Genomic DNA, 14273 nt, shown 5'->3' with positions numbered 1-14273 from the left:
TGGGCATCCCAGTCTTACAGGCATCTGTGGACAGGATGGATTGCAGCACAGACACTAATGGAGGAGAGGAGAGGTCAGGACAACATCAGGATAGGACAAGGAAACATCGGGAGAGATGAGAGGGACAACATCGGGAGAGATGAGAGGACAACATCGGGAGAGATGAGGAAAGGGAAACGGTGTATAACAGCCCCAAACGCCAGGAGAGAGGGCAGGGAAACGCTCAGGAGAGAGGGCAGGGAAACGCCAGGAGAGGGCAGGGAAACGCCAGGAGGAGAGGGCAGGGAAACGCCAGGAGAGAGGGCAGGGAACGCCAGGAGAGAGGGCAGGGAAACGCCAGGAGAGAGGGCAGGGAAACGCCAGGGAGAGAGGGCAGGGAACGCCAGGAGAGAGGGCAGGGGAAACGCCAGGAGAGAGGACAGGGAAACGCCAGGAGAGAGGACAGGGAAACGCCAGGAGAGAGGACAGGGAAACGCCAGGAGAGAGGACAGGGAAACGCCAGGAGAGAGGACAGGGAAACGTCAGGAGAGAGGACAGGGAAACGCCAGGAGAGAGGGGACAGGGAAACGTCAGGAGAGAGGACAGGGAAACGTATAGGGAGAGAGGACAGGGGAAACGAGGAGAGAGGACAGGGAAACGCCAGGAGAGAGGACAGGGGAAACGTATAGGAGAGAGGACAGGGGAAACGATAGGAGAGAGGACAGGGGAAACGATAGGAGAGAGGACAGGGGAAACGTATAGGAGAGAGGGACAGGGGGAAACGTATAGGAGAGAGGACAGGGAAAACGATAGGAGAGAGGACAGGGGAAACGTATAGGAGAGAGGACAGGGGAAACGTATAGGGAGAGGACAGGGGAAACGATAGAGAGAGGACAGGGGAAACGTATAGGAGAGAGGACAGGGAAACGTATAGGAGAGAGGGACAGGGAAACGTCAGGAGAGAGGACAGGGGAAACGTCAGGAGAGAGGACAGGGGAAACGTCAGGAGAGGACAGGGGAAACGTCAGGAGAGAGGACAGGGGAAACGTCAGGAGAGAGGGACAGGGGAAACGCCAGGAGAGAGGGCAGGGGAAACGTCAGGAGAGAGGGCAGGGAAAACTTCAGGAGAGAGGGCAGGGGAAACCTCAGGAGAGAGGGCAGGGAAACGCCAGGAGAGTGGGCAGAAACGCCAGGAGAGTGGGGCAGGGAAACGCCAGGAGAGGGCAGGGAAACGCCAGGAGAGGGCAGGGAAACGTCAGGAGAGAGGGCAGGGAAACGTCAGGGAGAGAGGGCAGGGAAACGTCAGGAGAGAGGGCAGGGAAACGTCAGGAGAGAGGGCAGGGAAAAACGTCAGGAGAGAGGGCAGGGAAACGTCAGGAGAGAGGGCAGGGAAACGTCAGGAGAGAGGGCAGGGAAACGCCAGGAGAGAGGGGCAGGAAACGCCAGGAGAGAGGGCAGGGAAACGTCAGGAGAGGGCAGGGAAACGTCAGGAGAGGGCAGGGAAACGTCAGGAGAGAGGGCAGGGAAACGTCAGGAGAGAGAGGGCAGGGAAACGCCAGGAGAGAGGGCAGGGAAACGTCAGGAGAGAGGGCAGGGAAACGTCAGGGAGAGGGCAGGGAAACGTCAGGAGAGAGGGCAGGGAAACGTCAGGAGAGAGGGCAGGGAAACGTCCAGGAGAGAGGGCAGGGAAACGTCAGGAGAGAGGCAGGAAACGTCAGGAGAGAGGGCAGGGAAAGCGTCAGGAGAGAGGGCAGGGAAACGTCAGGAGAGAGGGCAGGAAACGTCAGGAGAGAGGGCAGGGAAACGTCAGGAGAGAGGGCAGGGAAACGTCAGGAGAGAGGGCAGGGAAACGTCAGAGAGAGGGCAGGGAAACGTCAGGAGAGAGGGCAGGGAAACGTCAGGAGAGAGGGCAGGGAAACGTCAGGAGAGGGGCAGGGAAACGTCAGGAGAGAGGGCAGGGAAACGTCAGGAGAGAGAGCAGGGAAACGCCAGGAGAGGGGCAGGGAAACGTCAGGAGAGAGGGCAGGGAAACGTCAGGAGAGAGGGCAGGGAAACGTCAGGAGAGAGGGCAGGGAACGTCAGGAGAGAGGGCAGGGAAACGCCAGGAGAGAGGGCAGGGGAAACGCCAGGAGAGAGGGCAGGGGAAACGCCAGGAGAGAGGGCAGGGGAAACGCCAGGAGAGAGGGCAGGAAACGTCAGGGTCATGTTCATTAGGAGGAAATGCAAGAACTTACACAGGCAGCACCAGTCAAAAGACTGCATAGTGGAAACAGATCAGAATTGTGCTAGTAGTGTAGGTATCTTAGTATCTACCCACTGAGGTGTAAGTCACAGCAGGGTACTGGTGTGGTACCTACCCACTGAGGTGTAAGTCACAGCAGGGTACTGGTGTGGTACCTACCCACTGAGGTGTAAGTCACAGCAGGGTACTGGTGTGGTACCTACCCACTGAGGTGTAAGTCACAGCAGGGTACTGGTGTGGTACCTACCCACTGAGGTGTAAGTCACAGCAGGGTACTGGTGTGGTACCTACCCACTGAGGTGTAAGTCACAGCAGGGTACTGGTGTGGTACCTACCCACTGAGGTGTAAGTCACAGCAGGGTACTGGTCGACAGGCACAGCATCAGGAGGTCTTCCGTACGTCATTTCATACAGTAAGTGTCCAAACGAGTATACGTCTATACTCTCTGTCGTCTGAAAGGGTGAACAGAAACAAGACATCAGGGTTAGACATCAGGGTTAGACATCAGGGTTATCAGAAACTAGACATCAGGGTTAGACATCAGGGTTAACAGAAACTAGACATCAGGGTTAGACATCAGGGTTAGACATCAGGGTTATCAGAAACTAGACATCAGGTTAGACATCAGGGTTATCAGAAACTAGACATCAGGGTTAGACATCAGGGTTAGACATCAGGGTTAACAGAAACTAGACATCAGGGTTAACAGAAACTAGACCTCAGGGTTAACAGAAACTAGACATCAGGGTTAACAGAAACTAGACCTCAGGGTTAGACATCAGGGTTAACAGAAACTAGACATCAGGGTTAGACATCAGGGTTAACAGAAACTAGACATCAGGGTTAGACATCAGGGTTAACAGAAACTAGACATCAGGGTTAACAGAAACTAGACATCAGGGTTAACAGAAACTAGACATCAGGGTTAACAGAAACTAGACATCAGGGTTAACAGAAACTAGACATCAGGGTTAGACATCAGGGTTAACAGAAACTAGACATCAGGGTTAGACATCAGGGTTAACAGAAACAAGACATCAGGGTTAGACATCAGGGTTAACAGAAACTAGACATCAGGGTTAGACATCAGGGTTAACAGAAACTAGACATCAGGGTTAGACATCAGGGTTAACAGAAACAAGACATCAGGGTTAGACATCAGGGTTAACAGAAACAAGACATCAGGGTTAACAGAAACTAGACATCAGGGTTAGACATCAGGGTTAACAGAAACTAGACATCAGGGTTAGACATTGTCTGCACCCCAAAGTCCTAGCGGCTCTGCTCAAAAGTAGTGCACTATGTAGTGCACTCATTGGGAAGGGAGCTAGTTGGGCAGGGAGCAGGGTGCTAGTTGGGCAGGGAGCAGGGTGCTAGTTGGGCAGGGAGCAGGGGTGCTAGTTGGGCAGGGTGCTAGTTGGGCAGGGTGCTAGTTGGGCAGGGTGCTAGTTGGGCAGGGTGCTAGTTGGGCAGGGTGCTAGTTGGGCAGGGTGCTAGTTGGGCAGGGTGCTAGTTGGGCAGGGTGCTAGTTGGGCAGGGTGCTAGTTGGGCAGGGTGCTAGTTGGGCAGGGTGCTAGTTGGGCAGGGAGCAGGGTGCTAGTTGGGCAGGGTGCTAGTTGGGCAGGGATCTAATGGGCAGGGTGCTAGTTGGGCAGGGAGCAGGGTGCTAGTTGGGCAGGGTGCTAGTTGGGCAGGGTGCTAGTTGGGCAGGGAGCTAGTTGGGCAGGGAGCTAGTTGGGCAGGGAGCTAGTTGGGCAGGGAGCTAGTTGGGAAGGGAGCTAGTTGGGAAGGGAGCTAGTTGGGAAGGGAGCTAGTTGGGAAGGAGCTAGTTGGGAAGGGAGCTAGTTGGGCAGGGAGCTAGTTGGGCAGGGAGCTAGTTGGGCAGGGAGCTAATTGGGCAGGGAGCTAGTTGGGCAGGGTGCTAGTTGGGCAGGGAGCTAATTGGGCAGGGTGCTAGTTGGGCAGGGAGCTAATTGGGCAGTGTGCTAGTTGGGCAGGGTGCTAGTTGGGCAGGGAGTAGGGTACTAGTTGGGTAGGGAGCAGGGTGCTAGTTGGGTAGGGAGCAGGGTACTAGTTGGGTAGGGAGCAGGGTGCTAGTTGGGTAGGGAGCAGGGTGCTAGTTGGGTAGGGAGCAGGGTGCTAGTTGGGCAGGGAGCAGGGTGCTAGTTGGGCAGGGAGCAGGGTGCTGGTTGGGCAGGGTGCTAGTTGGGCAGGGTGCTAGTTGGGCAGGGTGCTAGTTGGTCAGGGTGCTAGTTGGTCAGGGTGCTAGTTGGTCAGGGAGCCAAGGGAGGCCAAGGAGGCCGTACCAGGGCAGGCCCGGAGGCCGTACCAAGCCGTACCAGGGCAGGCCCGGCAGGCCGTACCAAGGCAGGCCCGGCAGGCCGTACCAAGCCGTACCAGGGCAGGCCCGGCAGGCCGTACCAGGGCAGGCCGTACCAAGGCAGGCCCGGCAGGCCGTACCACGTACCAAGGAGGCCGTACCAAGGGAGGCCCGGCAGACCGTACCAGGGCAGGCCCAGGAGGCCGTACCAGGGCAGGCCCAGGAGGCCGTACCAAAAGGCCGTACCAAAAGGCCCAGGAGGCCGTACCAGGGCAGGCCCAGGAGGCCGTACCAGGGCAGGCCCAGGAGGCCGTACCAAAAGGCCCAGGAGGCCGTACCAAAAGGCCCAGGAGGCTGTTCTCTATGTCCAGTACTTACGTTGATTTTCCTGAACTGTGTGATGTAGGGCCGGTAGTACGAGGGCAGGCCCAGGAGGCTGTTCTCTATGTCCAGTACTTTACACGTGTTGTCTTCTATCACTATGTTAGAGGCATGGAGGTGACCGTACGGAAAACCTTTGTCATGGAGGAACCTCAGAACCTGACGGGAAAGAAACTAGAGTTTAGGATGGTTTCACTCTGAACAGTGACATGTATGTGTGTGTGTGTGTGTGTGTGTCTGTGTCTGTGTGTGTGTGTGTGTCTGTGTGTGTGTGTGTGTGTCTGTGTGTGTGTGTGTGTGTGTCTGTGTGTGTGTCTGTGTGTGTGTCTGTGTCTGTGTCTGTGTCTGTGTCTGTGTGTGTGTCTGTGTGTGTGTCTGTGTCTGTGTCTGTCTGTGTGTGTGTGTGTCTCTGTGTGTGTGTGTGTGTGTGTCTGTGTCTCTGTGTGTGTGTCTGTGTGTGTGTCTGTGTGTGTCTGTGTGTGTCTGTGTGTGTCTGTGTGTGTCTGTGTGTGTCTGTGTGTGTGTGTCTGTGTGTGTCTGTGTGTGTGTGTCTGTGTGTGTGTCTGTGTGTGTCTGTGTGTGTGTCTGTGTGTGTCTGTGTGTGTGTCTGTGTCTGTCTGTCTGTCTGTCTGTCTGTGTGTGTGTCTGTGTGTGTCTGTGTGTGTCTGTGTGTGTCTGTGTGTGTCTGTGTGTGTCTGTGTGTGTCTGTGTGTGTCTGTGTGTGTCTGTGTGTGTCTGTGTGTGTGTCTGTGTGTGTGTCTGTGTGTGTGTGTCTGTGTGTGTGTGTCTGTGTGTCTGTGTGTCTGTGTCTGTGTCTGTGTGTCTGTGTCTGTGTGTGTGTGTGTGTGTGTCTGTGTGTCTGTGTGTCTGTGTGTCTGTGTGTCTGTGTGTCTGTGTGTCTGTGTGTCTGTGTGTGTGTACCTCCAGAATCTGTCGTCCGTACGTCCTGATCTGCTGCAGCTCCAGTCCCTGGATCTTCTTGGGGCTACAGTACTTCCTCATAAAGGCCTCTTTAGGCTTCACCTACAGTCAGGAAGGAAAGCTTCGGTTGAAAATTAACCAACGAGAAGTGTAAAGAAAAATGTTTTTTTTTTTTTTTTAAACATAGCAAAAGTCATGTGGTTTTAACCCTTCACACTCCTACCCGTATACAGTATGGAAATGGCAGATTTGGACACGAATAAAGACCTAAATTGGAACGTAGTGGCTGTATATGAGGTCAGAGGTCAGTGGCTGTACAGTAACGAGCTATACATGAGGTCAGTGGCTGTACAGTAACGCGCTATACATGAGGTCAGAGGTCAGTGGCTGTACAGTAACGCGCTATACATGAGGTCAGTGGCTGTACAGTAACATTCTACACATGAGGTCAGAGGTCAGAGGCTGTACAGTAACATTCTATACATGAGGTCAGAGGTCAGTGGCTGTACAGTAACACGCTATACATGTGGTCAGAGGTCAGTGGCTGTACAGTAACACGCTGTACATGAGGTCAGTGGCTGTACAGTAACATTCTATACATGAGGTCAGAGGTCAGTGGCTGTACAGTAACACGCTATACATGAGGTCAGAGGTCAATGGCTGTACAGTAACACGCTATACATGAGGTCAGAGGTCAGTGGCTGTACAGTAACACACTATACATGAGGTCAGAGGTTGTACAGTAACATTCTACACATGAGGTCAGAGGTCAGAGGCTGTACAGTAACATTCTATACATGAGGTCAGTGGCTGTACAGTAACATTCTATACATGAGGTCAGAGGTCAGTGGCTGTACAGTAACACGCTATACATGAGGTCAGAGGTCAATGGCTGTACAGTAACACGCTATACATGAGGTCAGAGGTCAGTGGCTGTACAGTAACACACTATACATGAGGTCAGAGGTTGTACAGTAACATTCTACACATGAGGTCAGAGGTCAGAGGCTGTACAGTAACACACTATACATGAGGTCAGAGGTTGTACAGTAACATTCTACACATGAGGTCAGAGGTCAGTGGCTGTACAGTAACACGCTATACATGAGGTCAGAGGTCAGTGGCTGAGTAACATGGCTGTATACAGGAGTATCAGTACTGAGTACCAATAACATGGCTGTGTACAGGAGTATCAGTACTGAGTAACATGGCTGTATACAGGGAGTATCAGTACTGAGTACCAATAACATGGCTGTATACAGGGAGTATCAGTACTGAGTACCAATAACATGGCTGTATACAGGGAGTATCAGTACTGAGTACCAATAACATGGCTGTATACAGGGAGTATCAGTACTGAGTAACAATAACATGGCTGTATACAGGGAGTATCAGTACTGAGTAACAATAACATGGCTGTCTCCTGACCCCTCCGGTCTCAGCCTCCAGTATTTATGCTGCAGTAGTTTATGTGTCGGGGGGCTAGGGTCAGTTTGTTATATCTGGAGTACTTCTCCTGTCCTATTCGGTGTCCTGTGTGAATCTAAGTGTGCGTTCTATAATTCTCTCCTTCTCTCTTTCTTTCTTTCTCTCTCTCTCTCGGAGGACCTGAGCCCTAGGACCGTGCCCCAGGACTACCTGACATGATGACTCCTTGCTGTCCCCAGTCCACCTGACCGTGCTGCTGCTCCAGTTTCAACTGTTCTGCCTTGTTATTATTCGACCATGCTGGTCATTTATGAACATTTGAACATCTTGGCCATGTTCTGTTATAATCTCCACCCCACATAGCCTGGTTCCTCTCTAGGTTTCTTCCTAGGTTTTGGCCTTTCTAGGGAGTTTTTCCTAGAAAGGTGGTCAGTCCATGTTGGGGTTAGAATCAGAGCAGGTGGTCAGTCCATGTTGGGGTTAGAATCAGAGCAGGTGGTCAGTCCTGTTAGAATCAGAGCAGGTGGTCAGTCCTGTTAGAATCAGAGCAGGTGGTCAGTCCTGTTAGAATCAGAGCAGGTGGTCAGTCCTGTTAGAATCAGAGCAGGTGGTCAGTCCTGTTAGAATCAGAGCAGGTGGTCAGTCCTGTTAGAATCAGAGCAGGTGGTCAGTCCTGTTAGAATCAGAGCAGGTGGTCAGTCCGGTTAGAATCAGAGCAGGTGGTCAGTCCTGTTAGGGTTAGAATCAGAGCAGGTGGTCAGTCCTGTTAGAAACAGAGCAGGTGGTCAGTCCTGTTGGGGTTAGAATCAGAGCAGGTGTTCAGCAGTCTGGTGGCTTGTAGATAATAACAGGCTCAGAGACAGTTTCTATCAGGACCTCATGCTCTAATACGGTCAGCCTGACAGTAAGGGAGTGAACAGCTCGTGGCTCGGGGGCGTGTGGTCCTTGATGATGCTGCAAGGCCTTCCTCAGTCACCGTTGAGTAGATTTCTAGGATGGGCGGGAGAACGTTCCTAGTGATGTACTGGGCCGTCTTCACCACCCGTTGGCGGGCCTTGCGGTCGTGGGCGAAGCAATTCTCGTACCGGGACGTAATGCAACCGGTCGGGGCGATCTGGATGGTGTAGCGGTACCAGAATGATCTGGATGGTGCAGCGGTACCAGAATGATCTGGATGGTGCAGCGGTACCAGAATGATCTGGATGGTGCAGCGGTACCAGAATGATCTGGATGGTGCAGCGGTACCAGAATGATCTGGATGGTGTAGCGGTACCAGAATGATCTGGATGGTGTAGCGGTACCAGAATGATCTGGATGGTGTAGCGGTACCAGAATGATCTGGATGGTGTAGCGGTACCAGAATGATCTGGATGGTGTAGCGGTACCAGAATGATCTGGAGGGTGCAGCGGTACCAGAATGATCTGGATGGTGTAGCGGTACCGGGACGTAATGCAACCGGTCGGGCGATCTGGATGGTGCAGCGGTACCAGAACGATCTGGATGGTGCAGCGGTACCAGAACGATCTGGATGGTGCAGCGGTACCAGAACGATCTGGATGGTGCAGCGGTACCAGAACGATCTGGATGGTGCAGCGGTACCAGAACGATCTGGATGGTGTAGCGGTACCAGAATGATCTGGATGGTGCAACGGTACCAGAATGATCTGGATGGTGCAACGGTACCAGAACGATCTGGATGGTGCAGCGGTACCAGAACGATCTGGATGGTGTAGCGGTACCAGAACGATCTGGATGGTGCAGCGGTACCAGAACGATCTGGATGGTGCAGCGGTACCAGAACGATCTGGATGGTGTAGCGGTACCAGAATGATCTGGAGGGTGTAGCGGTACCAGAATGATCTGGAGGGTGTAGCGGTACCAGAATGATCTGGATGGTGCAGCGGTTGTATTTGGAGAGGACCCGGGGCTTCATGCCGAATTTCTTCAGCCGCCTTAGAAAGTAGAGACGCTGTTGCGCCATCTTGACAAGAATCGTGGTCTTTTTGGTCTATGTCAAGTCCTCAGTCCCCTAGGAACATAAAACTGCCTACTCTCTACTGCAGTCCAGTTGATGTGGATCACATCAGCTTTGGAAAACGAAAGCACATGGTCATCTGGATCAGCGGCAGTCTTCCTCGACAGCTCGAAGGGAGCACAGAATGTGTAAACTCTGTCTGGCAGGGTACGGATATCTCCGTTCGTCCAGGGTTTTTGGTTGGGGGTTTGTCCGGATTGTTATTGTGGGTACAACATCAGCATAGTCAACTTACACACATCTCTGACACACACACACACACACACACACACACACACACACACACACACACACACACACACACACACACACACACACACACACACACACACACACACACACACACACACACACACACACACACACACACACACACACACACACACGCCACCAGGGGTCTTTTCACAATCCACAAATCCAGAACAAAGAAAGCGTACAGTATTATATAAAGCAATTATTGCTCAAATAAACAGTACACCTGGTTTAAAAAAACAACAAACAAAGCAACACCTCTCCCTATTTGGCCTAGATAGTTTGTATGTATTGATACGTCGGCTATGTGTGCCTTTAAATTATTTATTTTTAAAGTTGATGTAGTTCTGTCCTTGAGCTGTTCTTGTTTATAAATGTTTTATATTATATCATGTTTCATGTGGACCCCAGGAAGCTGCCGCTTTCACTACAGCTAATGGGGATCCTAATAAAATAACCAGAAATCAACACTTTCCTAATGAAGCCAGTGACCAACGATGTACTGCATATAATATAATAATATATGCCATTTAGCGGACGCTTTTATCCAAAGCGACTTACAGTCATGTGTGCATACATTCTACGTATGGGTTGTCCCGGAATCGAACCCACTACCCTGGCGTTACAAGCGCCATGCTCTACCAACTGAGCTACAGAAGGACCACACACCATATCTTCTTCAACATTGATGGGTCCTGGTGGATTAATCTTTGAAACATAGTTAAATTAATATTCTAAAAAACCCAGTCCTGCAGCACTGAGTCTGCCTCCTCAATTGCATTGTGAAAGCCTAACACTAATATCGTATTAGCTAGTCATGTTGGCAATAGAACAAGCTTTTTAAAATGACGCCCACCTGACCCAGATTGATATTTATAAACGTACTGTTTTTTGGATTGCGTAAACAACAACAGTAATTGTGTGATGTGGCTGGGATACAGGGTTCGTGTTCCAAACAAATCGACAACAAGTGTGCTTGCTCTAGTTCCTCAACGGCACATCTAGGAAAGCTCAAAATAGCTTCTTGTGTTACTAAATGTATCCAGAGTTTTCAGATTTCGTTTCCACCATGACCTTTGTTTTTTGCCTTTACCTCCTTATCACCTCATTTGCTCACATCGTATATAGACTTGTTTATACTGCATTATTGACTGTATGTTTGTTTTACTCCATGTGTAACTCTGTCGTTGTATGTGTCGAACTGCTTTGCTTTATCTTGGTCAGGTCGCAATTGTAAATGAGAACTTCAGGTCAACCTAAGAGCTGCACCGTGGTCAGGTCAACCCAGAGAGCTGCACCGTGGTCAGATCAACCTGAGAGCTGCACGGTGGTCAGGTCAACCTGAGAGCTGCACGGTGGTCAGGTCAACCTGAGAGCTGCACCGTGGTCAGGTCAACCTGAGAGCTGCACCGTGGTCAGGTCAACCTGAGAGCTGCACCGTGGTCAGGTCAACCTGAGAGCTGCACCGTGGTCAGGTCAACCTGAGAGCTGCACCGTGGTCAGGTCAACCTGAGAGCTGCACCGTGGTCAGATCAACCTGAGAGCTGCACCGTGGTCAGATCAACCTGAGAGCTGCACCGTGGTCAGATCAACCTGAGAGCTGTACCGTGGTCAGATCAACCTGAGAGCTGCACCGTGGTCAGATCAACCTGAGAGCTGCACCGTGGTCAGATCAACCCAGAGAGCTGCACCGTGGTCAGGTCAACCTGAGAGCTGCACCGTGGTCAGGTCAACCTGAGAGCTGCACCGTGGTCAGGTCAACCTGAGAGCTGCACCGTGGTCAGGTCAACCTGAGAGCTGCACCGTGGTCAGATCAACCCAGAGAGCTGCACCGTGGTTTTGTTCAGTAAGCACGAAACAGGGAGGTAATTATTTGAATTTGTCCAATAAGAAACGCTCGTTTTGTTTTTGTTGTTATGGTGTGTCCTAATGAACACAACCCAGCCTTGATGATATGTTTACCTTACATATGAGATCCCTCAGAGTGCCTTTTTCATTAAACATCCTGATGACCAGAGCAGACAACTCACTGGTGTTGGCAAACGTCACCGGGTAGATGTACGGATTCTGGAGAGGAAAAACAACAGAACTCAGACAACAGAAATAACTCAGCCATTCGGTCTGCCTCAGGCCAACAGAAATAACTCAGCCATTCTGTCTGCCTCAAGACAACAGAAATAACTCAGCCATTCTGTCTGCCTCAAGACAACAGAAATAACTCAGCCATTCTGTCTGCCTCAAGACAACAGAAATAACTCAGCCATTCGGTCTGCCTCAAGACAACAGAAATAACTCAGGCATTCTGTCTGCCTCAGGCCACCAGAAATAACTCAGCCATTCTGTCTGCCTCAAGACAACAGAAATAACTCAGCGATTCTGTCTGCCTCAAGACAACAGAAATAACTCAGCCATTCTGTCTGCCTCAGGCCAACATAAATAACTCAGCCATTCGGTCTGCCTCAGGCCAACATAAATAACTCAGCCATTCTGTCTGCCTCAAGACAACATAAATAACTCAGCCATTCTGTCTGCCTCAGGCCAACATAAATAACTCAGCCATTCTGTCTGCCTCAGGCCAACATAAATAACTCAGCCATTCTGTCTGCCTCAAGCCAACATAAATAACTCAGCCATTCTGTCTGCCTCAGGCCAACATAAATAACTCAGCCATTCTGTCTGCCTCAGGCCAACATAAATAACTCAGCCATTCTGTCTGCCTCAGGCCAACATAAATAACTCAGCCATTCTGTCTGCCTCAGGCCAACATAAATAACTCAGCCATTCTGTCTGCCTCAGGCCAACATAAATAACTCAGCCATTCTGTCTGCCTCAGGCCAACATAACTCAGCCATTCTGTCTGCCTCAGGCCAACATAAATAACTCAGCCATTCTGTCTGCCTCAGGCCAACATAAATAACTCAGCCATTCTGTCTGCCTCAAGACAACATAAATAACTCAGCCATTCTGTCTGCCTCAAGACAACATAAATAACTCAGCCATTCTGTCTGGCTCAGGCCAACATAAATAACTCAGCCATTCTGTCTGCCTCAGGCCAACATAAATAACTCAGCCATTCTGTCTGCCTCAGGCCAACATAAATAACTCAGCCATTCTGTCTGCCTCAGGCCAACATAAATAACTCAGCCATTCTGTCTGCCTCAGGCCAACATAAATAACTCAGCCATTCTGTCTGCCTCAGGCCAACATAAATAACTCAGCCATTCTGTCTGCCTCAGGCCAACATAACTCAGCCATTCTGTCTGCCTCAGGCCAACATAAATAACTCAGCCATTCTGTCTGCCTCAGGCCAACATAAATAACTCAGCCATTCTGTCTGCCTCAAGACAACATAAATAACTCAGCCATTCTGTCTGCCTCAAGACAACATAAATAACTCAGCCATTCTGTCTGGCTCAAGACAACATAAATAACTCAGCCATTCTGTCTGGCTCAGGCCAACATAAATAACTCAGCCATTCTGTCTGCCTCAGGCCAACATAAATAACTCAGCCATTCTGTCTGCCTCAGGCCAACATAAATAACTCAGCCATTCTGTCTGCCTCAGGCCAACATAAATAACTCAGCCATTCTGTCTGCCTCAGGCCAACATAAATAACTCAGCCATTCTGTCTGCCTCAGGCCAACATAAATAACTCAGCCATTCTGTCTGCCTCAGGCCAACATAAATAACTCAGCCATTCTGTCTGCCTCAGGCCAACAGAAATAACTCAGCCATTCTGTCTGCCTCAGGCCAACAGAAATAACTCAGCCATTCTGTCTGCCTCAAGACAACATAAATAACTCAGCCATTCTGTCTGCCTCAGGCCAACAGAAATAACTCAGCCATTCTGTCTGCCTCAAGACAACAGAAATAACTCAGCCATTCTGTCTGCCTCAAGACAACATAAATAACTCAGCCATTCTGTCTGCCTCAGGCCAACATAAATAACTCAGCCATTCTGTCTGCCTCAGGCCAACATAAATAACTCAGCCATTCTGTCTGCCTCAGGCCAACATAAATAACTCAGCCATTCTGTCTGCCTCAGGCCAACATAAATAACTCAGCCATTCTGTCTGCCTCAGGCCAACATAAATAACTCAGCCATTCTGTCTGCCTCAGGCCAACATAAATAACTCAGCCATTCTGTCTGCCTCAGGCCAACATAAATAACTCAGCCATTCTGTCTGCCTCAGGCCAACATAAATAACTCAGCCATTCTGTCTGCTTCAGGCCAACAGAAATAACTCAGCCATTCTGTCTGCCTCAGGCCAACATAAATAACTCAGCCATTCTGTCTGCCTCAGGCCAACATAAATAACTCAGCCATTCTGTCTGCCTTGCGATTCTAGAAACATGTTGGATGCATTTGCAGTTTGTTTTGGTTGTGTTTCAGATTATTTTATGTGACGGTAATAAAATGTAGTGTGTAATTTTGTAATTTTTGTAACTAAGAATATCATTTAATTTCTAAAGATGTCTACGTTAACGTGGACACTACCATGATTATGAATCATTCTGAATGAGTCGTGAATAATGACGAGTGAGAAAGGTAAGTGGGTCAAAGATCATGCTAACCTCCCATGTTATTACATTTACATTACATTGTTATTGGTAATGATGAAACTGCAAATGCATTCAACACGTTTCTATAATCACAAACTTGATGTTGTCATTTGCGTGCTAGGAATATGGGACCAAATACTACACTTTTG

The 14273-nt window shown here is 50.2% G+C and overlaps 1 protein-coding gene across 1 annotated transcript; it reads right to left on the bottom strand.

Annotated features, from left to right (window-relative positions):
- Nucleotides 1–3: 3 nt before the first annotated feature.
- On the bottom strand, nt 4–14062 carry LOC127925044 (PX domain-containing protein kinase-like protein; the record flags this gene model as incomplete). The annotated part of the gene is made up of 6 exons (XM_052509785.1): nt 14043–14062; nt 11523–11649; nt 5845–5946; nt 4921–5082; nt 2557–2674; nt 4–54 (listed from the first exon to the last, which is right to left on the bottom strand). Coding segments are annotated over exons 1-6 (580 nt in total), but the record flags the coding sequence as incomplete, so codon positions are not given.
- Nucleotides 14063–14273: the final 211 nt, after the last annotated feature.

Source organism: Oncorhynchus keta, unplaced genomic scaffold (assembly GCF_023373465.1).
Source record: "Oncorhynchus keta strain PuntledgeMale-10-30-2019 unplaced genomic scaffold, Oket_V2 Un_contig_4982_pilon_pilon, whole genome shotgun sequence".
Lineage (NCBI taxonomy): Eukaryota > Metazoa > Chordata > Actinopteri > Salmoniformes > Salmonidae > Oncorhynchus > Oncorhynchus keta.
Note: the sequence above shows the minus strand (reverse complement) of the source record. Positions and strands in the feature narration are given on the sequence as shown.